Source organism: Vicugna pacos, chromosome 15, assembly GCF_048564905.1.
Source record: "Vicugna pacos chromosome 15, VicPac4, whole genome shotgun sequence".
Classification (NCBI taxonomy): Eukaryota; Metazoa; Chordata; class Mammalia; order Artiodactyla; family Camelidae; genus Vicugna; species Vicugna pacos.
This window is the reverse complement of record NC_133001.1, coordinates 54,577,772-54,604,771: the sequence shown is the minus strand read 5'-3', so window position 1 is coordinate 54,604,771 and position 27,000 is coordinate 54,577,772. Positions and strand designations below refer to the sequence as shown.

General features: G+C 43.9%; 2 protein-coding genes across 5 annotated transcripts in view; one reads left to right on the top strand and one right to left on the bottom strand.

Annotated features, from left to right (window-relative positions):
- Nucleotides 1-4,706, top strand: part of ATP6V1C2 (ATPase H+ transporting V1 subunit C2) — a 50,105-nt gene extending 45,399 nt beyond the window's left edge. For all 4 annotated transcript variants that reach the window (XM_072938210.1, XM_072938208.1, XM_072938209.1 and 1 more), the window contains 2 exons: nucleotides 4,039-4,171; nucleotides 4,451-4,706. In XM_072938210.1, coding sequence (XP_072794311.1) covers nucleotides 4,039-4,171; nucleotides 4,451-4,540 — 223 coding nt within the window. In that variant the 3' untranslated portion in view covers nucleotides 4,541-4,706. The remainder of the gene's footprint in view (nucleotides 1-4,038; nucleotides 4,172-4,450) is intronic.
- PDIA6 (protein disulfide isomerase family A member 6) lies at nucleotides 4,651-25,776 on the bottom strand. Its single transcript, XM_006197112.4, has 13 exons — nucleotides 25,641-25,776; nucleotides 20,600-20,741; nucleotides 18,438-18,495; nucleotides 17,875-18,001; nucleotides 15,154-15,260; nucleotides 13,342-13,472; nucleotides 12,442-12,556; nucleotides 11,766-11,906; nucleotides 10,901-10,985; nucleotides 10,700-10,772; nucleotides 9,514-9,672; nucleotides 6,246-6,342; nucleotides 4,651-5,658 (listed from the first exon to the last, which is right to left on the bottom strand). Exons 1-13 carry the CDS (start codon nucleotides 25,657-25,659, stop codon nucleotides 5,590-5,592), a joined length of 1,323 nt encoding a protein of 440 aa, XP_006197174.1. The 5' UTR covers nucleotides 25,660-25,776; the 3' UTR covers nucleotides 4,651-5,589.
- Nucleotides 25,777-27,000: the final 1,224 nt, after the last annotated feature.

Genomic DNA, 27,000 nt, shown 5'->3' with positions numbered 1-27,000 from the left:
AGCGGGCTGGAGTTACTAGCATCTTTCAGATTTGTGTTTTTGAATTTATAGATAATGCATACTTTTTACTAAATTTCTACAAAAATGGAATCAAACAGGAAATATTTTTTGAAGCCTGCTTTCTACTGTGTTTGAACATGTCCTGTGTCCTGAACATGTCCTGGGGGGTCCTGGCTGCCCCCTCCTCCTGCTTGGCCTGCTCCCGCCCTCAGGCTCCAGGCTCCTCCACCCTCGGCCCCTCTGGGGTGGTCTCGCTGGCCCCTTCCCCAGCACCCCTGACTCAGTTCCCCTCCCACCACCTCCCCGGTCAACTCCCCTGCTCTCGCTTTCCCGCCAGGGCTTCCTGGCCTCCCTCTGCCATTCCTTCTCCTTGCAGAGGCTTCACCCAGATACTGGCTCCTCTCCCTCCTGGCCCCTCCCTCCTTCCTCCCTGCTTCTGCCTGTGCCCTCACGCCCTTCCCCAAAACTCAGGGCCTGCGTGGGGGCCTCTGCTCTCTCATCCTCAGATCCTCCTCCCTCCCCCTGCTACCCTCCATCCCTGGCGGGCCTGCCATCCTGCCTTTGTTCTCTCTCTTCCCCCTCTCCTGTCTCACCTGCGTGGCTGTTGCCAAAGGCTCTTACCTGGTCCTCTGTTTCTGTCCTTCACATGGCTGCCAATGTGGTTTTGTCTAAACACAGACCAGGTCTGACCAGCACTTCTCATCACCCCCCTCGCCAGACACGTCTAATGGCAAGAATCATGGCATTAGGCTGAAAGACGCACTCAAGATAACTTGGAATGTTCTAGCCATTGACAGTATAGGAGGGCCCGACTGTCCCTGCCCACCTGAAAAATCAGTGGTCCTCAGGCCCCATGCTGCACAGCCTGCCCATCCTTACGGTTGTCCATTTTGCTCAAGAGACAGGTCAAGATGGATGTCCTTAGTATCTTTTTTAAGCTTGATAAAACTGAGTATTTCCCTTAAAAGTATAGGCAGAAATAGTTTTGAAAAGAATTATCAATATATGACATTTTTAAAAACCATATTTTTATTTTTCTTAAATAGAGTTGTAATACATGAACACAGTAAGATAAAAAAAATTCAAGTACAGAAATATATACTAGGGAAAGTAAGAGTTCCTTGCAGTCCCATTGCCCATAGGTAATCCTGGTTAATTGTTTCTACTCTTCTCATCCCCCAAGTGGGATCATTTATACTTACTGTTCTGCAACTTGCTTTTTTCATCTGCTTTGCATTATAGCCTCATCAGTACGCATAGAGCTACCTGATCCTTTTTTTTTTTAATGGTTTTTCCATATTCCATCCTATGGAGAGAACATAATCTAAGAAAATAGATGTTAACCCAGCACGCTGATTAGAGCAGACAGGTGAAGTTCGCCTGTGTCTCGGTTCCTCTGACCACCGCCCCCCATCAGTCTTTGCCCCCAGTTAGCACTTACACTGAGAGCTGAAGCGGTGGGGAGGGAGGGGAGGGCTGGGGCTGACTCGCCTCTGCCTCTGTCCCCCAGCCCGGACTCAGAGTGGGTGCTCAATGTTTGTGGACTGAATAAAATCAGAGAGAAGTGGACCAGCCCTCAGTTGAGGAAGTGCTAGTTCGTTCTCAGGGTGAAGCTTAAATCACCCAAGAGAATGGAAACGGGCCCCAGGTGAGTGGTTGGGCCACGAGACTGGGGAAGCTGGCCAGGCAGCTGGGCAATAGTCTGGATCTTGGGAGAGGTCTTGGGGCAGAACAGGTAATAGGAAACCATCAGTGGTGACTGAGGTGCGTGGATGGGTTCACCTAGGGAGAGTCATTTACAGGGAACGTACCATAGGCGCATCTCACTGAGCCGAACATTTAATGGGTGGAGGCAGAGAGGCCCGTGGGGAAATCAGTCGAGGCTGGAAGAGGGAGAGACGAGTGAGTCAAAGGGAGTGGAAGGTTAAGGCTTTACACGTCTCTGGGATGGGGCCACTGGACAGTCATTGGTGTGAGAAGCCAGTGCAGTGGCTAAAAAAGACGAAAGACGCTGTATATTCTCAAATGTGGGATGAGAGCAGGAGGGGGTTGAGGAAGTTTTCATTTTAAACAGGGCACGATGGGGACATGTCAAAGGGGAGGGGACAGCAGTCGAGGAAGCCTGAAGGAGGGTGATGGCTGCGGTATTCTCAGTACGGAGGGGTGCAGGGCTCCCCACCAGTGATCTCTCCTGAGTCCCAGAGGGAGAGCACGGGGGCGGGGCTGGAGGAGAAAGGAGCGGGGAGAGCCAGCCCCGCTTCTGGAAGGCATGTTCAGAGTGTAGTGGAGAAGGCTTTCCTCTACATCAGTCCAGAGGGAGAGTCAGCAGGGAAAGACTGGAAGGTTCTGGGAAGAATGTGGGAACTCTGAGGGGGTTCCACTCCAGAGGGGAGTGGGCTGAAAGGGGTCCAGGGCGTGGAGGCGGGTGAAGGGACGAGAGGCACTGACTTAGTGTTGATTAAGGCGTGGCTCTTATTTGCCAGGCTCCGGGGATACAGCGGTGAACAAGATGCCAGCGGGAAGGAGCTCACAGGCTGGGCAGGGGAGGAGAGCACAGAGGCGGGGTCCTTGTTCAGAAGGATAAACTACCTTCCAGAGCAACTTGGCAGTGACCGTAGGGGGATGACCAGGTTGGAGGACGGCAATAGAGTGGCGACAGAGGAAGGTTTTGAGTGCGGGCAGCGGAGCGATGGTCTAGCAGTTGCGTCTGGGAGCTAGAATGCCCGTCTCCTGACATACATGCTGACCAGGGTGTGGGATCGGTGACCATCTTCCTTTGAGAAGGCTGCAAGGTTGTTCCTCCGACTTCCGTGGTGAGCAGGGAGAGAGCTGCTCTGCTGAGGTGGAGGGGGGTGGGTGGGTTCCCAGAGCACTGGGAGTTGGGGTAGGAAGTTCAGGAGAGAAGGCAGGGCGAGGTGACTGCTCATTCAGGTATTAGGGGCTCTCCAGTAATCCAGACGACCGCTGCTTTGTTCCACGGGGAACAGCAGAGCTTTGATGATAAAAGATGGGAACAAAGAAGGAATGAGGGTGGTTGGCTGGGCCATCCTCTCAGCCACGATCTAGCCCAAGTGCCCCTGCCCTGGGCACATCTGGGCACTGGTTTAGCTGGGGTCCCATTGATCCCCCTCACCCAGGGTTCTAGACACCACCACTAGGTAGGTCTTAGTGCTTGGGTACAGTGAAGCCCTTTCACATTTACTTCGCCTTTCTTCAGATCCGCTAGGAGACCTCAGGATTTTAGTGAACACTTTGCCCCATTAGCAGCCAGAAGTGAGACTGAGAAGCCAGGGGCTAACTTATGGGCACTGATGGTGAAATAAAAACTAAGTAATACTAACAGGCCAGGCAGTAAAGGGCATCTCAAGGACAGGTCACATGCCCAGCTTGGGCACGCAGCAGCATGCGTGGTAGGTACTGAACACCCAAGATCTGTTCACTGATAGTGTATTTTTGAAAAAAACATTGACAATCACAAAACACATGTTTACTATTTATATAGTATTCAGTGTAAATATTTCAACTGTTTTGAGATACCACCACGGGAATGGCTGTAAGTGGTTTCAAAGGTACTCAGGCATACAAAGTCCCTTTAAAGCCCTTTCCATCCGCTCAAAGCTCAGGATAGGGAATAATCTTGATAAACCACTTTTTTCTTTTTTGGGGGGGATGGGTTGTTCTGCTGCAGAGAAATCAATCAGCTAAGCTGACTTTTAGACAAATGCTTTGGAGTCAGAATTTAGTCCAACGGCCTCATTCAACTCGAGCCCTCACCACCTGATGATCACACACCAGGGGGGCCCTCTTGGCTCTGGAGTCAAAATCTATCACAAGTGGTTAGTGTGTTCTAGAGTTTCCCATGCAGAAAAGATCTAGTAATTAGTCCCACTTCTGACTCGGTATTTCACTCAACTGAGGTTTCTTTCCCTCAGCTATATTGGCTGAAGTTTTTTCGTTCTTAATGGAGCCAACTCTCAGGTTCACTTTACCCACATTTACACTTGCAGTAACATTTACACACTTTCTCTATCCGAACAGGTATGGGCTGCCAGTCAACTTCCAGGCGGTGCTCCTCCAGCCTCATAAGAAGTCATCCACCAAACGTTTAAGAGAGGTTCTGAACTCTGTCTTCAGACATCTGGATGAAGTAGCAGCTGCAAGTATATTGGATGTAGGTATATTATCCAGAAAAAGCTGTTTTTCTACAGTAAGGTCAGCCTCTCTACATGGGAGTTACTTTCCAAAAGTGGTACGTGCCAGACTGTCATGGAAATCTACGCTTCGCAAACAAAAGTTTAACAGGAAGTCGGGGCGTTTTTTTTGGGGGGGGGAAGCGGTTTGCTGCGGGAAGGCAGGCACGGCGTGGGGCAGGAAATCCGGTCAGTGCCTAGAGCTTCCTCCGACAGAGACAAGTTTATGCGCTGTGAACATGACGGTGTCTTCTTTGTAGGCATCCGTGGAGATCCCTGGATTGCAACTCAGCAACCAAGACTACTTTCCTTACGTCTATTTCCACATTGACCTCAGTCTCCTTGACTAGGAAGGTGGGCCGGTGCCACTGCACATCCCCGCAAATGCTGCTTCCCTTCAGCCAGAGAGCACCTCAAGTATCCTAAGGAATTTAGATTTTTAGAGAAACTGCTCACAAAATTAGTTACAGTTGTATTTATTTTTTTTAAGTTACAATAAAAGAAATGTTCTCAGTCCTCTGAACTGTCTGTTCACTCATATTCTAACATAATTCAAAACTTCAATTTTCTGAATGTTTTACACAAATGGGGACCTCTCATAAATTGGTAACCTGCTGTGGTATTTCACGTCTTAGTGAAAGACACATCTGAATGCTTTGTGAGGGTTTAGTAACAACACTGAAAACCTCAGACTAAGTGCATAACCAGCTGTCCTCCCCGGCAGTCACTGGGGACGGCCTGGAGACAGAATACTGGGCATGGACTGCAGTTCTCACTTGACAATCCATTGTTTTCATCCTTCTGTGTAAACTCGATTTACAGTTCACACTCTCAGGTGGGACTCAGCCTTGCAGGACACATGTAAACTATGTGTGGGGACACAGACATCCGATGGTGTCCTGTGAACCAGTTTACAAGGAGAGGTCACCCTTTCATAGTATTACTTTATGGCTAAATACCAGAATCTGAATTTATGATGTGGACACTAATTTCATACATTTATTGGCATTGTCCAAAATATTGTTTTATTCTTTAATGGAAAAAAGCCATTAATATTCAAATGAAAGGATCACATTAAAAAACTCATGTGTAAGAAACAGCCTCCAAGAACATTCAAGCAGCGGTCAGAGGGAGGGAAAACCATTTCAAGAGCCCATCAGCTTTCTTCAAAACACTACCTAACAAAATACAACCCAATTCGCTGGCTACAATTCATAGAATTTTTCACTGTTTTCTTGAGATGCAAAAGTTCACCACTGCAGTGTTTTCAAATGACCAATCAAGTGCTACTTCTTGGTTAAAAAGGCCACTGGTAGATTCATCTGATTGTAAAGAATGTTCCTGCACTGCTGGAAAATCCGCTCCCAAGAAAAGGAAACTGAGGTCTGTGTTGAACCTCTCACAACTCATCTTTCTCCAAGTCGTCCAGCTCCACATCACTCAGATCAATGTCGTCTTCCACGGGAAGCTGTGAGACAGAAAAGCACCATCAGGTCCTGCAGGGTCCACACAGGATCACAGAGAGGGCTTCCCCGAGGTTCAAGGTCTCACTTTACAGAGCTGTACATTTCTAGAGATGCTCTGATCACAACAGCTTCTCCCCAATCCAGCCCCTGCTTTTAACTTTGCCCATTATTATATAGACAGAAAACCAACAGCTGTTTAACTGTCCTTTTGAAGCACACGAGAATAAATGCGAATTTCAAAGCTATAACTTTACATTTCTCTCAAAGTAAATGAATTCCACGTTAAACATTCATCAGGGGCAACAGTCAGGAAAGCAACCTCGCAGAAATTTTTCTTGGTGGCCTCTGTCGTGAGTGCCTGACGCCACGCAGCACTCTGTAACAGGAGGATGGGATGAAGGGCCTTGAGAGCAAGAACCTCCCGAAAGGCCTGGAAGGTTCATACTTCAGGTTTATGCTCAAATCAAGGCTTAGGTCTGATGGAAAGGTCTTGGTTCACAAGTAGTAAAGGTGCACAGGGGCTGGGAAAGTGGAAGAGGCTGGACCAGAGCCCCAGCAAGCCCCAGCGAGCCTCCGGTCCCAGACTCACCTCGCCGTCCTTGCCGTCCCAGGGCTCCCTGGTGCTGATGGCAGGGAAAGCCCCGCCTCCCACAGGTGCTGTGGACCCACGCCCGAAAGACAGCTCCCTTAGGGGAAGTGAGCAGAGCATGTGTTAACAATGCACCATTGATGCAGATGAAGAAACAACCTTTTAAAAATAACAATTTGTCTATTATGTTTGCATAGAGGCATTTCTTACCTCCTGCTCCTGAAAAAAACTTAGTGAATAGTATAATCTTTTCAATCAGGGACAACAATATAACCGTATAACAATATAACGAAGTTCCTGATGAAGGCCTTGGCAGCAGATAGAGCCGGTTACTACCAATAATTAAAAAACTAGCAACCACATTTTGCTAAAATACAAATCAATTATGTAAAAACTGTCAAAGTTAATGGAGAACATGGGTAAGACCAACACTAACACTTGGTTAACAAACTTCCACACTAACTTAAGATCCCAGGAAGGCTTTTTGAAAGATGGTGTCTTAAAAAAAAAATCCTTTCCCTCAGACTTCTGACAGTAAGCCGAAGCACTCAGAACCCGCCCGCAGGCACCAGGTGGTGGCAGACTCTCCCACACGGCAAGCCTTAACACAGAAGAGTTACACTGTGAAACAGCGTGTTAGGTTTTGAATCTGGTGGGTACTGCAGACACTGCGCTGGGAGATACAGCGGCCATCACTGGACGGTGAATAAGGCTTCTTTCATAAGAGGAGCCTCCAAGTACCCTCTGGTGCAGGGCACTGAGAATATGAGTGGAAGAAAAAAACCCAAACAGGACATCAAGCTTCACAGACTGCCCTCAACTTAAGAAGCACTGATACACGTTGTAAAATATGCAAAGTAGCCAAAAGCAGTGATAAAATTACCTAGTTTTCCCACCATGCAAAGTAACTGTCAAACACATATAGGTGCCCCAGGGGACATTTGGCAATGTCTGGAGACATTTTAGATTGTCACAACTCTGGGCATGTGCATGTATACGCATGCACTACTGGCATCTCGGGGTTGAGGCTAGGGAAACTATTAAACATCCCATAATGCACAGGACAAAGAACTGTTTGGCCCCAAACATCAAGAGGGGAAACGCTGAGAAACCTCAAGGGACACTTATCAGTTACAATCAGAAAACAGGATTATAAAGATGTAAAAAGCACTTTACCGCCATTCCCTGAACTGCTGTATAGGCAGAACAGAGTGTTGAGCATAAGTTGGACCTGTGTCTCATGCAGTTGGATACCTGAACTAGAAAAAGTGGCTCAACTCACTAGGAAAAGGCACTGGCCAATGTGGGCTCTGGTTACGTGGGAAGTATAAACCCATGTCTCTTAAAAAGTCACTGGTTCTACTTTTTACTAGTTTTGCATCCTTAGTTGGGCTGTTTATCATCTCTGGGCAACAGCTTCTTCACCAAGAAAAGGCCAAGATACATCTGCTACTGGACATTTGGATGAGACTGGTGCTCAAAAAAAGAAAAGAAAAGTAGTTTCCCACTTAATGTCAGTAGCAAAAGCAAACAAAGACTAGAGCAAAGATGTCAAACTTTTACAAAGGAACAAAATCCTGAGGGCAGAGTTCAATCATCGGTTTAAAAAAAAAAACTTTTTTATAGCTCAATTATGCTTCTGCCGTATGACACCATTTTCTTTTTCGGTTAAATGCTAACGGACCCCTCTTCCAATTTCTCTTCCTCTTTTCTAATTTTCTGAAGCCCAAAGGACCAGGCTACTGCTTTCAAACAACTGGACAGCCACAAATGCACAGACAACTCAAGTCCTTTCTTCACTTCTCGAGGTATAACGAACAGCTGCACACTTGCACTCTCTGGCTAATGCTCCAAGAGGAACATAACATGATTTGTTTCAGGAAAGATGCAGAAATCACTAATGTCATCTTGGGGTGACCACAGTATTTAACTGCTGCCCCGACTTTTATAAATTGTTTAGCTTCAGTTACTGCTGACTTCTTCGAGTTGTCTCACAACCTGCACATCTGCCCCAATGGGTTTTGTCTTTGGTCTTCTAACAGCCACGCAGAACGCGGCATGTGTGTGGCTTTTCAAGTATGCGCGCCGGTGCCTCCCACCACCAGGCAGTTGAGCCCCCAGCCAGGCCCAACCCCAGGTGGCTGGAAGCCGTCTCCTCACTGGTGATGTGCTCTGCATAAGTTCTGTCTTCTTAGAAACCAAGATTCGTATGTAGTTGGAAACAAGCATACTGCCACAAGTTTTGTTTCCTTCCTATTCATTACTGTATCTTTTCTCCACTGGTAATCTGGAATTTTCTGTTAACTTCAAGACACAACGTTTGAGAACCAGTGACCTGGATGATCTCAGGTTCACAACGTGTTATTGTTCTGGAAGCAGTCAGCTCCTCTGTACTCTGAGTCTAATCTCACTGGTACTCACTACTCTCATACACTCCTCTCAGGTTCTACCCTGGAATCGGCTGTTCAAACAGGATGAAGCACATCGTCTTCCTGCCAACGTCCCTGAGGGCAGGGATGCTTTTCCTAACTGAAATGAAATGGTTACAGAGACATGAAGTCATTCACTCATTCATAAAATATTTACCAAGAGTTTATTATCAGCCAGGCTCTACAGTGGGGACTAGAAATGAAGTTTTGTGTAGAAGATTCACCTCTGTGGAACTCGGTTAACGTGAAAGAGGCATTCATCAAATTACCACAAATCTAAGGAAAAGTACTGGGTTAATGGCTTCGATTTGCCTAAAAGATGATTAAGTCAGTTTTAGGAAGAGCTGAGCCGCAGAGCAGTTTAGAGAGCTCTATAAATCGGGTTTTGAGTCTGAGAAACTATCATATTGTTTGCACGTTGTTGGAGTCACAAGTAAGTACACTCTTCCAAACAACTAGATTCTAAAGCTTATGCCCAGAAGTGGAAACCATATCCCCTGAAGAAAGGGGTATAAAGCACACGAGGGAGGGAAGGGGTGAGACAGGGCCGCTCCCAGCCCACAAGGGACCTGTGTGGGAACGAGGACGAGCCCAATGCCAAGGGCACCAAATGGCAAGGAGCCCGAGGAGGAAAGCATTCGCATCACTCACTAAGCAGGACACTCCGTGGCACAGGAAGATGACATGACTCCAAAGTGCTAATTTATAAACATTCTCTGAAATGTCAAATACAATTTTACTCCATTTACGGCCTAGGCTACAGAAACCTAGTTTAGAACCAATTACCACAACGGAACCAACCAAACCAAACCAAACAACTCAAGAAAGCAAGAAATTACCTGAGAAACTCATTAATGCCTTGCTCACTGAAAGAGCCTTTGAGAAGAGCAAACTTCATCTTGCGCGCGTTAACAGCGGCCATGGCGGGGTAGCCGAACCCTCCGATCCCCAGCGCACTCTCCAGCTCCGACTGGGCTCCGGCTTCTGTCCACAGCCACCTAGGGAAGCAGGCTGCTTTTTAGGGCAAAGATCCCTTTTGAATAAGCTAGAATCTAACTAGCAGATCTTAAAGAACTAAAGACTACAGGTCAAAGATTTTAGGGAATGAAATGGGTGTAGAAATAAATTAAAAACTAAGAATAAGTTTTTAAAAGAATGTGTTCCAGATGTGCTCGTAACTAACTCCAGCTCCTCTCTTATGTTCCCCAAACCCTAACTCAGGAAGTCTCCAAAGTGGACCAGTCTACCTATAAGACAGTTTTCCTTCCCAGTCACCAAAAGACTGTCCAATAAACCTGATGAATTTTCTGTCTTTGTTACCTGAAACCCTGCCAATACCATTTGGGTTATTATGCACGCTCTTTAGAAGTATAACAACTTCTTTTTAAAAGCTATGGATATGTTGATATTTAATACCTAAACATGCTCCACTAATTTCTTCCCTCTGCTTGTACAACAGTGAAGAATAAAGAACCTGGCAACGCAGCCTTCTGCAGGCATACAATAAACATTTGCTGAACCAGAGGAGGCGGCTCAAGGTCACTCTGAGAGGGACAGCAGGGGCACGAGGCACCTGGGACAGCAGTGGGTGCTGAGGATGTGGAGCAAAGGAGAAAGGAAAGGAAGTAAGAGACACACTTTGTTTTAAACATCTGCCTGTGTCCAGCCTCCCTCAGAAGAGTGTAAAGAAACATGCCTCTGCTTCTGCTTTTTCTAGCCTTCAAGGCCGTGCTAGAATTCAGCTATGTTACTAATTAAGTTTTTGCTTACTAGCCTGGGACCCCCCAACCACCATTCAAACGTGATTCCCCTGAGAGAAAGTATGCTGCTGTACGAGTGTGTTATAAAGAATAGATCTGCATTACTTCGTCTCCTCTTAGGTGATAATTATCTTTACATCTTAAAACACGCCAAAGTGAGCACAGGAGCCCAGCCTACTGAAAACACAGAGGAAACCAGACACCTCCAAGCAGCACTATACTCTCCTCTCCAAATGAGACTGAGACAGTACATTCAATAACTTACCCCCACATTTTCTTTTTGTACTTGTCTGCCAACTTCAGAAGAACTTCCAAGTAAGAATTTCTGCCTGCAGCTCCTGATTTAAACAGACAAAAAATTTTAAAGGTAAAAATAAAGGAGTTGGTGCAATTAATCCAGTTACTAAGTGTCTCAGATCAGGGAGCAGAGCCACTGACTGATGGGACATGAGCCCGCCCGTCGTACCGGTATCGAGGATGTGGGGCAGGACGGCCACGACACAGAGCTGATGCTCCTCACATGTCTTCTTGGCCACATCCTCATTGATGATCTGTGGGACCCAAAGACAAGGGAGGTTGGAAGGCACGTGACACAAAGCCCAGGGGTTATTAGCTTGAGAACAAAGATTGAGCACATCACTTTCATTAAAGAGCAAAGTAACTCAAGAGCTGGATGAGGCTTCTCCCAAATCATACTTCCTGGTGCACGCGACAGAAACACCAGCAGGAATGTTCTGTAAGGACTTCTGTTTCACTCCTCAGCCAGCCACCCGTGGTGGTGGTGAGGCATTTGCATTCACAGACGGTGTCTGGAATAAAAATGCCTGGCCAAAGCCTGGCTCTGACATTTAGTCGTTTACACAGATAAGAAAGACACATTTATACATATTACATATTTCCATGAATTTGAGGCTCTCTGTGCCTGTTTCCCTACGTGTAAAATGGAGATTAAAAACAGGATCCACCTCGAAGTGTTCACGTGAGGACAAGAAGAGGAAACTCCACGCAAAAGCACCAGAACAGTGCTCGTTATGTGTTAGGTGCTCAGAACATGTTAGCTATATTTTGAGAACGATAAATAGAAGACGGGACCCATTCTTAGAATCTACACTTTTGCTCACAATGCAATTATTTTAGTACCAAAAGTTATGAAAAGCAGCAATTTAACAGGTAAGTTATCCCCACCTGAAAGTACAGAAAACTCTAGAGAGAGCATTTTAAAAGAGAAGAGAAAGAGCTAATTTGAAAAGACAAAAAGTATCACAACGGCTTTACCATCCTCGCTTTCCAGACGGAAAAGCTTCCCTCACTACCAGTGACCGAAGGTTTACCTCAAGCAGCTCCGGAGGGGGCGCGTTATCAGAGAACAGATCAAGGGCCCGGGAGACGATGTCGGATCTCGTCCGCCCCCCATCATAATCCACAGGAGACTCGCCTTTCTGAAATATCTTGATTGTAGGAAATCCTCTAATCTATTAAAAAAGAAAAGATCAGAGTATGAATCAAATTAACATTAAATAAGAAATAAGACAATCTTTACGATTTCTGAAACTACCTTATCAGTAATTTCACGTAACAAAAACATCCCCCAGCCTGCATCAGTGTCCGAGGGACGACACACAGACGTCTGTTAATCAGGGGGTTGACCAGTCTCACTGCCAGGCTTAGCCAAATCTTATTCAAACCCTGGCTATGTACTCAATACACTATATGTGCTCTAGAACACATGGACCCACTTCCAAAGCTGTATAAATAACTTGCAAAAGCTTGGGCTCTCACTAAACACAGTAAGTAGTGAGCTACTGAAAACAGAACAAAACCAAAAAACCCCCAACTGCCCTGAGTTTCAGACTTGTGAGTTGCGACAATAAAATAAACTTAATTGCTTCATTACAAAATGGCTAAACATCCCCCCTCCACCTCCCAGGGAGGCTGGAGTATGGGATAAAGTAACAGTTGAAAATACAGTGTATTTCACAAAGAAGTTAGCCGTATCAGTACACTCACCCCGTACCGGCTGGCTAGAACCTGGTTTACAGTGGCGTCCACGGCTGCGAGTTTCACTTTGCCTTTGGTTTGCTCTTTTACCTCTGTAGCTGCCGCAGCCCATTCTGGCTCTAAACTATAGAAAAATATCTGCTTTTTAAAAGCGTATTTTAGGGAAGGGAGTGGGAAGGGATAAACTGGGAGTTTGAAATTTGCAGATACTGACTGGTACATAGAAAATAGATAAACAAGTTTATACTATATAGCACAGGGAAGATATATTCAGTATCTTGTAGTAGCTCACAGTGAAAAAGAATAAGAAAATGAGTATGTGTATATTCATGTATGACTGCAGAATTGTGCTGTACACCAGAAACTGACACAACATTGTAAACTGACTATAACTCAATTTTAAAAAAACAAAACAAAAACAAAAAAATATCCATGAATAATATAGAACAGGGGTCTGCAAATGTTTTCTATAAAGGACTGATAATAAATATTTTGGCTTGGCTGTGTTCTAATAAAACTTTACTTGCAGACACAGGAAAAAAAAATGTGTATTTTAAAGCACAAATACTTTGCCTGATGTGTGCATCTCTGCCCAACCCAGTTAAATCACACTTGGGAAACACTGTGTGTGTAGCTTTATGAAAAACACAATGCCCACGTCACATTCACTTCCTGGTCCTTCACCAGTTCCCCCCACTCCCCTCAATCTGGGTGCCAGCTCCCTGTTAATCTTTCAAAATGTGGCGGAGGAAACAATTGGCATTAATGTTCAACACTCATTCAGAGCTGGAGCCTTTGCGGCGGAGGTCCTGGGGATGATCTATGACCTGGTCCAGCGCTGTCAAAGCGAGCCAGGTGAAAGTACTCAGAGCACCATGACTTCAGAAAGTACTTGGTAAAAACACTTACTTTTTGCAGTGTCCGCACCAAGGAGCATAAAACTCAACCATCCAAACATCTTCACTGTCAAGAACATTCTTATCAAAGCTGTCATCCGTCAGCTCGATTACGTCCTTCTTACTTGAACTTTCACTTCTGCCCTGCCATTTATGACATTAAAAATTAAACTACAACCTGGCCAGAAAGAACATTATTCCTATTCTAAATACACATGTAACATTCATCATTTCTACATCTTAACAAAATTGAGTTTTTCTTTCAAGTGAAAACCACTTTACTCATATTTGGCACATCCCTTAATATTATTATCTGTACCTGACAAACAGTATTTACTTTCAAACAATTACCAGTACACTCGGTGTAACACGTAACATGTATCAGAACCCAATTATCTACTGTTTTCACTAAGAGAAACTTCAACATGGCTCAAAGAAGCACCTTCGTAACACTATGCTAATTCAGACTCGAGCTTAGTGCCGGTCCATCCCAAGATATTAAACATAACCAACCGGTGACTACCTTTTCATAAAGTGCCTACCATTCAAGAAAGCTAAAAGCAACACAATTCTTTTATCTTTTCAAAGAACTTTCTTCAGCACTAAAACTACGAAGCCGTCAGCACTGCGATAACGCTTTCTGCTGCCGGGGCCCAAAGCCATGGGCGCAGTGCAGACAACGGTGCTCACTAAATGTGTAAGTCTGAAATAGAAGACAAATGCATGAAATCTCGGAGAAGCTCTAAGTCTGTACAAAGAAGCTAGTCTTACTGGTCTCCTAAGAGCGAAGAGCCATCTTCACACACACAGGCATGCTGTGGAGATACCGCGGGTTTGAGGATGACCTCAATAAAGCGAGTATTGCAATAAAGGGAGTCACACAAAGGCTCTGGGCTCCTGGTGCACATAAAAGTCAGCTGTACACTATAGAGTATCAAGTGTGCAATACCATTAGGTCTAAAAGACAACACACATATCTTAAGTAAAAAATATTTTAGTGCTGAAAAATGCTAGTAACCATCATCTGAGCCTTTAGTGAGTCATAACCTTTTTGTAATAGTCACATACAAAGATCACTGATCACCATAAATATAATGAAAACCTTTGAAATACTGTGAAAATTTGAGCAAATGCTGTTGGAAAAATGGCACTGACAGGCTCACTCAACACATGGTTGCCACAAACCTTCAATTTGTAAAAAATGCAATTATCTGGAAGTACAATACGAGGTGTGACTGCATGTATCAGGAAGAATTCAGTGCCTTTTCACAAGAACAGAAGCACATCACGGTTAAACGTCACATTTCATACAAGGGAATCTACAGAGCAGGAACCTTCTTCCCTTTCCATCTGTGGGAACGCTCCCAGGGATTTCAGTATGACCACCACAGATACAGAGGTCATCCAGATTTCATCTGTGTTTGTCTGAAGCTGATTTGGGGGAGGGCTGGTCTCTCGCTACTCGGGAACCACAAATGGCATGGAAGCCAGAGGCCAGCTCCCCTGGCTGGAACTCTTTCTCCCTCTGCAGTCCAAACTCTTCTACCCCGGCCCCGGGCCAGGGAAGCCTACCTCGGGCCTGGTGCCTGGCCTGAAGCTGTGGCCGGGCGCCCAAGGACTCACTTGCCATGGTGACAGTGATGCTGAAGAGGTCAGATGAACAGGCTGGGTGGCTGACTCCCTCTGGAGTCACCTGACTCAACCTATTATTTTTCAACCGAAAGTCTATCAATTTAAATTTTTTTAAAAATGATCTTCTAATGGAGTTTACACAGTCTTCAAGATCATGACACACAGGAAAACCTGACATTATATACAGTCTTACTTGTTTTCCAGAACTATAGCCACCTCCCCTGCCCCCGAGGCGATCCTTCACAAGCTGGCGCAGAGCACTGAGCGCGGCATCCACGATGGCTTCACTCGTTCTGCCACCTACGGAAGACGAAGGGCGAACAGGTGACTGGGGCCGGGCGGGCCGGGTGCCTACGTATAACGCTCTCTGAAGACTCCAACCTGTACATGTGTCAGTATCATCTGATGTTTAGACAGATCCTACTATCACACTGTCTTTAAGACTGAGCCAATTTCTCTCCAGAATGCATTGCACACTGCACTTTATACTTAGAAAACCAATTCCTCTTCTGCAATTTTAGGTTATTGGTGTGAACAAGAGTGTTTTGTTCACCATAAAGACCATCTACTATTGATAACAGCTCACAAATGTTTACTGAATGTGTAACATGTACACAGATGAAAAAGATTATCTAGTTAAGAAAGCAGGGGAAATTTCTAAACACAAAGTACCAAATGAGAAACATGGAAAAACGACTTCTATGAAATAAAGGACAGAGAACTTGTGGAAAAAGCAGGATACGAGGTGTCTTGTTAAGTAACTAGAAAGTGATCCAGGCCTCTTTTTTTTCTACCTTGCTCTTCTGTTACTTTGGGCTTTTAGGTTTTACAGTGAACTTACCCTAATATAAGAAATAACAAAACCTAAATTAAAACTCAACGACACTAGCCTTTGGAAGTTTACCAAAAACTATGTGCTCAATAAAGTCAAGGGACTATTAACTAAGAGAAATATGGATAATATTCTGGAGACTATCTTCAGAATTTAAAGGTAAAACTAACAAAATCTCTTTAGAAAGTTTCTTCTCTTTTAAAAAAATAGTTTTCTCATCAGACCTGACATTAGAAAGAACGTACGATACAGCAGTGCTCAGAGTATGTCCGGACAGACAGTCCTGTACTACATCCCTGGTCCAGACGACCAAGTGCGTTACTTCCTAAGACAGGAAGGCAAGACCTCAACATGAGAACAGTCTTCTGCTCCTTGTCTACAGCAGACACCTCCATTTTCAGAACCAGTGCCCCTTCCACCAACCTCTACCTGGAAATATACCACATTAAGAAACATAGGGAAAAAGACAGAGAGGGTTTTCTCATTCTAGACCGAGAGTGAGCAGACTCTTCATGCCAAGGACCAGACGGTATTTCCAGCTTTGCAGGCCATACTGTTTATTGCAGCCACTCAGTTCTGCTGTTCTAGTGTGAAAGCAGCCACAGACAAACTAAATGAACAAGTGTGACTGTGTTCCGAAAAATTTTATTTACAAAAGCAAGCAGCAGGACAAATGTCAACCCCTGCTCGAAACATTCAATTTTTACAAGCTAGCAAAATGAACAAATCATATTCCAAAGCAGAAAAGTTGGTGTTTACTCAGAAAAATTAAACTGATCATTTTATGAAACTTAAGGGCTGGGCGGTCTAGAAGCAATGATGTATCTAAGGTCTCATCTTCAAGTATTCTGACCCCCAGCTTGGTGATGTACCAACTACACCAGTATTTACCAAGTTACATGCTTTACATATACCATTTAATGCAACTTCTAGCAGCTGAACACAGGTTTTCACATCCCCATTTTACAGCTAGAAGCAGGTCCACAGAGGCTAGGTACCATTTAGCCAGCAGTTAAACCGAGGCCGGGCTGCCTTCAGAGCTCACTCTACAGATTCTCCAGTCCCTTTGCTCTCCCTTTTCTGAGAATGTTCCCTCTCCCAGCTGGACACAGAGCAAGACACCAAGTACAGATAATACACTTTGTTTTCACTGTGATGCTGAGTCTCCTCCCCTCCAACCCTGCAAGCTTGTCCTTCTCACATAAAGCAAACCCAAAGATGGCAGACTCTAAGTTCAGTCACTTGTGCACCCCTTGCAATGAAATCTTTAAATGCATTACACCCAAAACTTTTATGAGGACTCTGGATATGCCTCAACTTAGCAATTCTGACTATATTAAATATGATGATCTGTTTGTGACATCTTAAGTAACAGGTGACTCTATAAAAGAACAAGGTGACTAAAACAACATTTGGTCTTGGGAGTCTGAAGCCAGAACCCTCTCTCCAGTTGCCCCAGTAACTCACAATTTACTTATCTACACAATGGAGAAATTGCGGCACTTTATTACCAATAGTTCAGGAGACTAAATAATAGCTTTAATATTCAAATACTATATATAGAGAGAGATTCATAGGCAAAATACTCCATAGTAATATCAACTGTTTAAATTGACTTTCAAATTACAAGGCTCTTTTTCCACATTGATATGCCAGACCCTCCTACAGTGACAGGAGGAGCAATTAGGGCAAGAAAACATTTGTAGATCTTTTAAAATATTAAGTAATTATAGAAACTTATTCAATATTTAGTAACTATAAAACATTAAGTAACTAGTGCTTTTTAAAAACTGTAATGAGAAAGAGGGCAGCACAAAACGTTATCACTCTATCACTGCTAAGGCCATGCGCCCTAAACTAGTATAAACAGTAAAAAAAAAAACTCCTACTTGCTTGACACATGTTTAACCTACAAAACAACTCAGAAGTAGGACTCACTCTACCATTTGACAGACAAGGAAATTCAGGCACCAGGAGAGTGAGGACCTGGCAGGTAGGTTACACAACCCTAGGTTCTCTCCTATTTCGTACCTACCTGCTCACATTAAAATTCCAACCAAGGGAATTAGGAAAAGCCCTTACCCTGATAATCTTCTGGTCTGTTTTTGTTAGATCCAAAAATCTTAATGGTAGGAAATCCCTGGACACCGTATTGACCTCCCAGGGACTGATGTTTATCTGCATCAACTGCACCAACTTTTACAACATCCTGTGGAAATATAAAAGAAATACCTATTTTTCCTTCAACTGGAGCAGATTCCACAAGAACCCATAATACGGTGATGAAGACTGAGAGACAACATAATGAAGGGCAGGGTTCCATTTACCAGCAGAATTGATGAGGGCTTTAGCTTGGGAAATCATTCTGGAATAGGATGCTGGGTAACGTGCAGCTCAGCCCATGAGGAACTGTGCAGCTCCCAGAATTAGCATGACTAAGAATAATTATGCCATTTAACTGGGAAAGGGAATTAACAAAAATAGATAAGATAAAAATCAGATGTAATTATCCCTTTGCCCCCTACATAATTTTGGCTCCAGAACGAGAGTAGTGGGCTTCAATTAATGTCCTACTGTACTTTAAGCTCATTTGCTTAAACTTATTTCAACGTACACAGGTCAATGTGGACATCTTAGAAACTCACTTTTAATGCAGTTGCTACTTTCTTCCACTCCGGTGTTAACCTCTGGCAGTGGCCACACCTTTTAGGGGATAAAAACACAAAACAAGGCAACAGTTAAAGTCTTTTGATTCCCAATTCAAAAAACATTCACCAGCTGTCTACTGAGTGACATGCCCTGGGGGTGAGGCTTGCAGGGAGTCCGGCACTAATAAAACTTGCCCAGTGACCAAAATTAAGGAATTCCTTCAATTATAAACATTAACAACATACCATAGTTGGTGAGCACTCGTGGCTGTCACAAATACAAGTCACAGCTATGTTCTCATCACCACTGCAGCTGTTGCAGATATCTTTACACATCTTTTATGCTCATCACTGTTTCAGAATTATGAGAGCTAGCTGTTAGATCTGCTGTTGGATCTTGATTTACTGTCCCAGTAAATGAGTGCTAAACAAACATATCAAGCTTTATTTTGATATTTTAATAATGTTATTCCAATATTTTAGGTTTCCTTTGTAATCTAAATCCTTTCTCTTATACATGTAAAACTTGGATTCTAAGGAGGAATTCTAAGCCTTCACCAAGCTGCCAAAGTCCAAGCACAAAAAGAGGTTAAAAGCACCTGCTCCAATCAGACACTCTCTCACCCAGGACGCTAGGAAGTAAAACTTTGCTAGCATAACAATAATAGTTAATTACCGGGCCCAGATCCTGCTTTCCCAACTATGCTGTCTGGTTTAGTTTTGGAATGAGGTATAGTCCCATATATGGCATATATACCAAAACAAGGTAAACCACTCATGCCATATAACTGACAAAAAAGATCAAACTTGCAAAAGTTGCATACAAAGGCATTCAACAATATAAGTTTGTACAATTATCATTTATTTGTTTACTAATACAAATGAATGAGCCCACACAGAATTCTCATTTGGATTTAACAAACAAAAAACAAATAAGAGTTTTTCTCTAAAAAAATAATAAAGGTAATTAAGATACACAGTAGTCATAAAATAGCAACATAAACTTTTAAAGTAGATTTTACCTTAACTTGCTACACTAAACATTAAATGAAATAGCCCAAAAGATCTGATATGGACTTTCCAAAACTGAGTTTTCTTTTTTCAAAGAAAAAATTAAAGCAATAAAGGAAAGCCTTTCATCAGGCATACCGTAAAATGTACCCACTCAGGGACATTTACTTGAGCTACTCCCTACTTGAGCTTACAAGGTACAGTTCCCATCTCAGGGGACCATGCAGCTCACCTGCAGATACAGTTGGCGGGTGCTCCTCTCAGGCACTGGTGGCCTGCTAGTTTGTAGCAGTGAGTCTGGTGCTCATTTTGCACTGATTCCATGGGTGTGTTTCTACACGCTTATTTGTCAGGTTTTTGTTTTCATTAAACGTTTTAACTACATAAACAATTAGTGTAATGCCGTTTTCTGACTGCACAGATGACCCCTGATTGTGGGGATTAGGGGTGCTAACCTTCTGCAGTCGAAAATCTGCTTGTAATTTTATAGTCAGCCCTCTGCATCCACAGATTCAACCAACCATGGATCGTGTTAACACATATAAATTTATTGGGAAAAAACCCCCACGAATAAGTGAACTCATGCAGTTCAAACCTATGTTATTCAAGGGCCAACTGTATGTAACTGTGCAACATTAATTTCAATGATAATTACATCTTCACTCTATAAGGTTTTTTCCCCAGAAATAGATGTAAGGCAAGGGAAGAATTTTAAAATCAAAGAATTTTAAAATAAAAATATGTAGTTTTCCAACTACATATTTCTAGAAGCAACCCTCTTCAAGAAGCAGAATGGAGTAAATCATTGGTTCTTCCCTTTCTTTGCCCAATCCTCTCTGCAAAAAATCAGCTTCCTTTCCACCTCCATCTCACTTACCTCATCATAAAAATATATCTTCCTAAAATTATAAGGGTTTTTTCCCCTCCTTCTTTCTCGCAACTATTAGCTACTTCAACCATTTTTTAAAAATTGGCTCAGTCTCTACACCCTTTAACAGACTCAATCAACACTTTTTCCCTTTTCTCTCTTATAAACAACCAGCAAACTAGGTAAACCAGATGGCTAAATAAAATCACATTTTTATACAGTATTTTTTCTGATTTTATAAAGTACCATAAATAATCAACAACTATTTTATAATACTTACCATGGAGCAAAGAATTCCACAAGCCACAAACTATCACTTTGAATAACTTCTCGGTTGAAATTTGATGGAGTTAATTCAATTACATCATCACTAGACGAATATAGACCATTAACTGCTATAAAGAGGGTACAGCTCATCAGACCTGGAATAACAACAAAAGCACACCATCAATGGCAGGTTCACGCTACGGGGAAGCTAGGCAACCACAGAGTCTTCTTCAACTGACCAAGGCCCTTTACACTGGAGGACGGCCTGGATCAGCTCTCTCTTAATCCCCCTGCCCCTGCCCCCACTGCTGTTGGAGCCCCTGAAAGATTACTCCCACAGATAAACTTTATGATATTAAAGAAATTTCTATTACTTTCTTTTCAGCATCTATGGAGATGGTAATATAACTTCCTTCTTTTCATCTCCTGATGCGATGAGTTACAAGTGAGACTGACCTGTCATCTAAGGTAGTATATGCCACCCAATTTCACATGCTTACTTTGTACACAGACTGTGGAAGATTTCAAGTGGAAATTTTTTGAATAATCCAATGGTAAATTTCTTCTGGAAGTTACTAGTTCTATTGCTAAATTCTCCACTTCATGTTTACAGGGCACATTCGATTTTCAAATCACTTTAAAATCACTTGATTTTTCAGAGCATTACTAGCCACAGAGCAGGAATCATCCTTCTTAGTAAATAATGAAACAAGGGCAGAAAGAGATCAAGTGGCCCATCTACAGTCATACATAAAACTGACAGAGCAGCTCTCTGACTTCTATTCCAAGCTCTACCCATTAAACTACATTGTCTTTTTAGTGCTCACGATAAAAAGACTTAGCATGCCATGGGCATGAGTAACAATGACACTGTTCAAGAATACTGCATCTGAATTACAGATAGGACTAGAATTGTAGGAAGGTAACTATGGACTCCACTAACGGTGATGTGAAGCCATGCAGGAGGTTGATCAGATTTGCTTTCTAGAAAGAGTACTCTGACTACAACATGGAGAGTGGGTGGAGAATTATCAGGAGAGTGGTGTCATATAAACCAAGGGAAAGATGGAATGAGCAACAGTAACAAAGGCTACGGGGAAGTAAAGTAGGAAAGACTGTCCACTGGATATAATGGCAAAGAGGCCACTGCCCCCCACCCGTTCCTGACAGGCATGGCGGAGTAGTGACAGTGAGCAGCAGCCAGTGTGCACAAGACTGGAGAGAGCAAGCCAATGTGGGGTAGAAGAAAGGCTTCTTTTTAAAGATGGGAGTGATCTGAGAGTGAAGGGAAGAAATATGTGGAGTGGGAGGGGTTACAGCCCAGGGAATATGGAACAAGACGCCAGGATCACGAGGAAGGGAGGGAACCCAGAGTCAGCGAGGGGGGTTAGCCTGAGACAGGATGACTTCCTCTTCCAATTCAAGAGGTGGGAAAGGGTGACTGTGGATGGAGGTCAAGCCAACCAAAGTGAGGCTCCCTTGATAACTGCTGTCTAATAGGGCAGCCACTAGCCACACGTGGCTACCCCAAACTGAGGTGTGTTGTAGATGTAAAAAGCACACTGAATTCCAAAGACTTGGTAGGAGGAAAAGGTAAATTATCTCATTAATGTTTTTTATATTTATTTCCTGTTGAAGTATTTTAGGTATACTGGATAAGTATATATTAAAATTAATTGCAATAAACAAGATTATACAGTATAGTGCAAGGAAATATATATAAGATCTTGTGGTAGCTCACAGTGAAAAAAAATGTGACAATGAATATATGTATGTTCATGTATAACAGAAAAATTGTGCCCTACACTGGAATTTGATACAACATTGTAAAATGACCATAACTCAATTAAAAAAGTTTAAAAAAGAGAATAAAAATTTGTAATCAGTGGAAAAAAATTAATTGCACCTGTTTCTTTTTGCCTTTTTTAATGTGGCCACTAGACAATTTTAAATTACATATAAAGTTGGCATTATATTTCTCATGGATGGTGTTGCCTAGTAATCTTTTCATTGTTGTAGGAAAGATCAAGAAGAGTTGGCATAATTAACAAAGCAAGTAAATCAAGAAACTAAGCAGAGACAACCCTGATTCTGACTAAGCTTGAAAGTAAAATTGGTCTTGGAAAATCCTCTACAGAGATCTACTACTTTTAAAGACATTTATCTTTTTTGATAAAACCTCTATGAATCGATACTTGTTCAATACACTGAGCTCTTTGTGAAATTTTCAAAAATAGAAAAGCAAAAAAAAAAAACACCCCCCAAATTATCTAGCCTACTAGAATGAACATTAATATTTTGGTAGATAATTCTTACTGACATCTCTCTATACCATACAAAGGTCTAAAGCTTTATATAAATGTGATCTTACTATATATTCCCTTCTGTAGCCTTTTTCACCCAAAGTAAGTTACATTTTCTACATAAGTAATTATAGATTACCCATTACCCGCCAAGTAATCATTTTTAATGGCTGTATCAATGTTGCCAATATACTACTGACATAATTTGATGGTTTCCAACTTTTAGCTTTTTTTTTTAACATTTTTTATTGATTTATAATCATTTTACAATGTTGTGTCAAATTCCAGTGTAGAGCACAATTTTTCAGTTATACATGAACATATATATATTCATTGTCATATTTTTTTCTCTGTGAGCTACCATAAGATCTTGTGTATATTTCCCTGTGCTATACAGTATAATCTTGTTTATCTATTCTACAATTTTGAAATCCCGTCTATCCCTTCCCACCCCCCACCAACTCTTCGCTCTTAACAAGTCAATGTTAAAAATTCTTATACTTTTCCCCTCCTCAAATGAATGATTATTTCCTTAAGGGAATATCTTACAAGGGGGATCGGGGCATGGCTGACATTTTGATATATGTATCTGTCCAACTACGCTCCAGAAGCTGACATCTGAACCTAGAGTAACACTTGCATGGCACTACGTACCACTAACTCAGTTAGTCTACGTGTTGTGTACCATCAGGCCCATTTTTAGCCCAGGAAATGGAGACACAGAAAAGGTAATTTGCCTAAGGCCACATAATTAGAAAGAATATATGGCTATGCCCAAAATTTTAACCAAAGGACTGGAACCTGCAGGAGTATAACCCCAGGAGGGACATTCTAGAGACTGTGACAGGACAATTAGGTTCTTTGCCTCTTCCTGCCAATCATGGACAGCAATAAAGGATGTGCTCTCCTCCTCAGGCTACTTCAGGCAGGCTAGAGTCACCAAATGATGAACCATGATTTTTTTTTTTATCTTTCCGTGGTCCTGACTAATGGCACTCAGTATACCATGAACTTGAGCTATTAATTTTTTTTTCTAGTAATGGTGTTGAATTTTGTTACTTGTCTTTACATTGTTCCTGGTTCTCCCAGGAGCTTCCTTTCCATACAAATGGCTATCAATGGAAATGTCTTCATGAGAAAGATACGAGACTTAAATTCCTTAAAAGGCATTAAGACCTAGTAGGGTTAGAAGAAAATCAAATACGCTACTCAAAAAAGCATTAAAAGATGTACAAATTCCAACAGCACAAAAGTAGTCAGTAACTTCCCCCTACAAAAACCCTCAAGAAAACAGAAAACCCTCAGCCTACTTAAGATGATAAAGTAGGTCAATGCTGACCAGTAATATTCTGTTTCTAAAAATCACATCCCCATTTCACTCACTGATAATGAGCACCAATGGGAAATTGGAACATCCGAGTGTCTAGAATCCATGAGAGCAGATGGTTTTACCATCTGTGGCCTCCCATTATTCCTCTACAGTAGTTAGAGCTGTTATAAATCCACATCAGTAACATCTCTGTCCCATACCAGCTAACAAAAGCACATGGTCCCAAAGTAGTCATCCAGAAACCAAGACGTCTCCCCAAAAGGCTGACCACATTTATTAAAATAATAAGTTAACTGAAAGAATCACAGACTCTTTCAGAGTCCTGTCTGAATTCACTTGCAGGTAACTAAACAGAAACTAAATTCTTTCCGCCTCACCCATTCTCTCTACAGTAATACAGCAAATACTTACATCACGTTTATACCCTGTTTAGTCTCTTCAGGCATATATAAGCTCATTAATCCTGAGAACAACCCTATGGAGTACTAGCCCAGAATGGTTAGGTAACTAGCTCCCAGTCACACAGCTAGTAGATGCCGGGGACTCAAACCCCGGCTATCCGGATCCAGAGTGTGCAGGTAAGAGGGCCGTGGCTGGGACCAAGGGGAGCCAGAGAAGAGACGGGATCCTCAATCTCACTCACTGCCGTTTCTAAAACAGACTTTTATGTAACTCATGAAAGTGTGGGTTCAACTCAGTTTTTAAATGTCCAATCATATTTAAAGTGCTCTTGCATCGTAAGATCTGCTTTTGGAAGGTACCGATTCCTTTCTAAGGAAACCATCCTGACATTTCAGGACTGGGTTTTGACGTTTCAGTTTTTCTTATTAGTGGGAATTCCATCAAACAGGTGGTTAGGACAAGGTGCACTCTCCCGTACACATTCGAGGGCCAGGACAAGGTCCCATTTTAGGTGGCCCCCCAATACCCCACCACCACCAGGGATCAGCCATCGCTGGTCTCAGGGGCTAAAAAGCAGTTCCCCGCTTTAGCTCATGCCCGGCCCGCCCGACACTCGCACCCGGGCTCCGGGCTGTCTCCAGAGCCCCCCGGGTCTGGGTTTGAGCCCGGCCTCAGGACTCCGTCCTCCCCGCTGCGCCCCCACACGAGCTCCCCCCAGGGTGGGACATGGGCGCGCTCACCTCCCCATGCGCCCTGTACATCTGCCCGAGGCCAATGCGGGGGGCTCCGTCCAAGGGCAGCCCCCACCCCTGAACTCTCCTCACCGGTCCCCGGAGCTCCCTTATCATCCCCGGGACCTCGTCTACTATGTCTCCCGCGTGGGCCGGGCCCGCGACCCCCTACTCCGGCCCGGGCCGGGCCAACGCACGAGCCCGCCCGCTCCCGGTGCCGTAGCCCGCCGTGGGGCTTCCGAGCCTCCCAGCCTGCTTCCCCACCCGGAATAGGGGGCCCGTACCTACCCAGCACCAGGCGAGCCATGCCGAGCGCTCGAGCGGTCGCGCAGTTCAGCTACGGCCTCACCTCTGCCGCGCCGCGCCCCCGCCGCCCTACGTCCCGCCCTCGGCCCGAGAGGCCGGCGCCGGGCGGTGCGACGGGGGCGGGCCGGAAGGCGCTCGCCAAGCCGTGGCCGCGGCTTATTGGTCCCGGCAGACTTCGCTCACTTGCACACCCAATGGGAGGCAGCCGGGTAGAGGCTCCCCGTTTGGGTTTTGGCGGGGGCGGGGCAAGCAGCGGAAGGAGGGACTTGCGGGGGGCGGGGTTGACCAGCCTCTCCTATCCCCCGTGGCCATCACGTACTCACAGTCGGTCGTGGATTTTCCGTACTTTAGTGGAGTGCAGTGTTTGGCCTGTCTCTCGGCTGCTTGGGATTCTCTTTCCTCGCTTGCCTCAAATGAGCCCCTTTTCAGCCCTCACTCATCCCTTGCTTCCCCCCAATCCCTACCTTTATCCTCTTTGTCCCTAGGGAGGATGTTTCTTTGGGTCCTCAGTGCATCTATGGCCTTATTAAATGACATAGTAATTTGTCTAGTGACCGAACGAGTTTTCAGTCGTAAAACACTTGCTAAGCACATACTATTTTGTTGAATTACTTTTAAAGTTCCCATGAGCAGGGCACGAGGCCGGTTTTTCACAGGCCCCGTTCCCTATAGAAGCCCTGTGGGTTTCATCGCTCTTCACTTACACGGATGCTTGCTAGCCCCAGGAGGGACCCTACCAGTAAGTTCCCATGGTCATATGTTTTGTTAAACTTGCAAAAGTGAAATAGTTTAAGCGTAACAGGCTAAGACTGCGGTTTCCACTCTAATTCCCTCTTATGTTTAAAGTGGACTTGAGCATTTTGTTTTTGTAATATTAATGTATTAGTAGTGGTTTATTTCCCTGCAGTGCTTAATGCATAAAACAGCTCTGATTCTGGGCATAGTGGGACCCAGAAGGGGTGGAGACTGGTAGGGCTTCCTGGAGGAAGTGGCACTAGAGCTGAGTCTGGAAGGTGTGCCAGGCGAACAGAGGAGGAAGTCATTCCAGGCACAGGGAGCACAGGGAGCGAAGAGGGCACAGTGGGGTGAACGGATGCCATGAGGAGGAAGCTGTGGCAAATGCCAGATGACAGGTGGACCTGGGGGGCTGTGTGACACGGTGAGACATTAAGATCATGTGTAGACTGAGCTATGTAGAGTCCTGATTTTTGATTCCATAAGAGCTCCTTGAGTTTATTGATGCTGCTGTAGAAGCTCGGATTTGGTGCATCAGGGTAAATTTTAGGGAAAACCCTACAAACTCAGAGGCTTATACCCTAATGGTTTGTTTCTTGCTCTCACT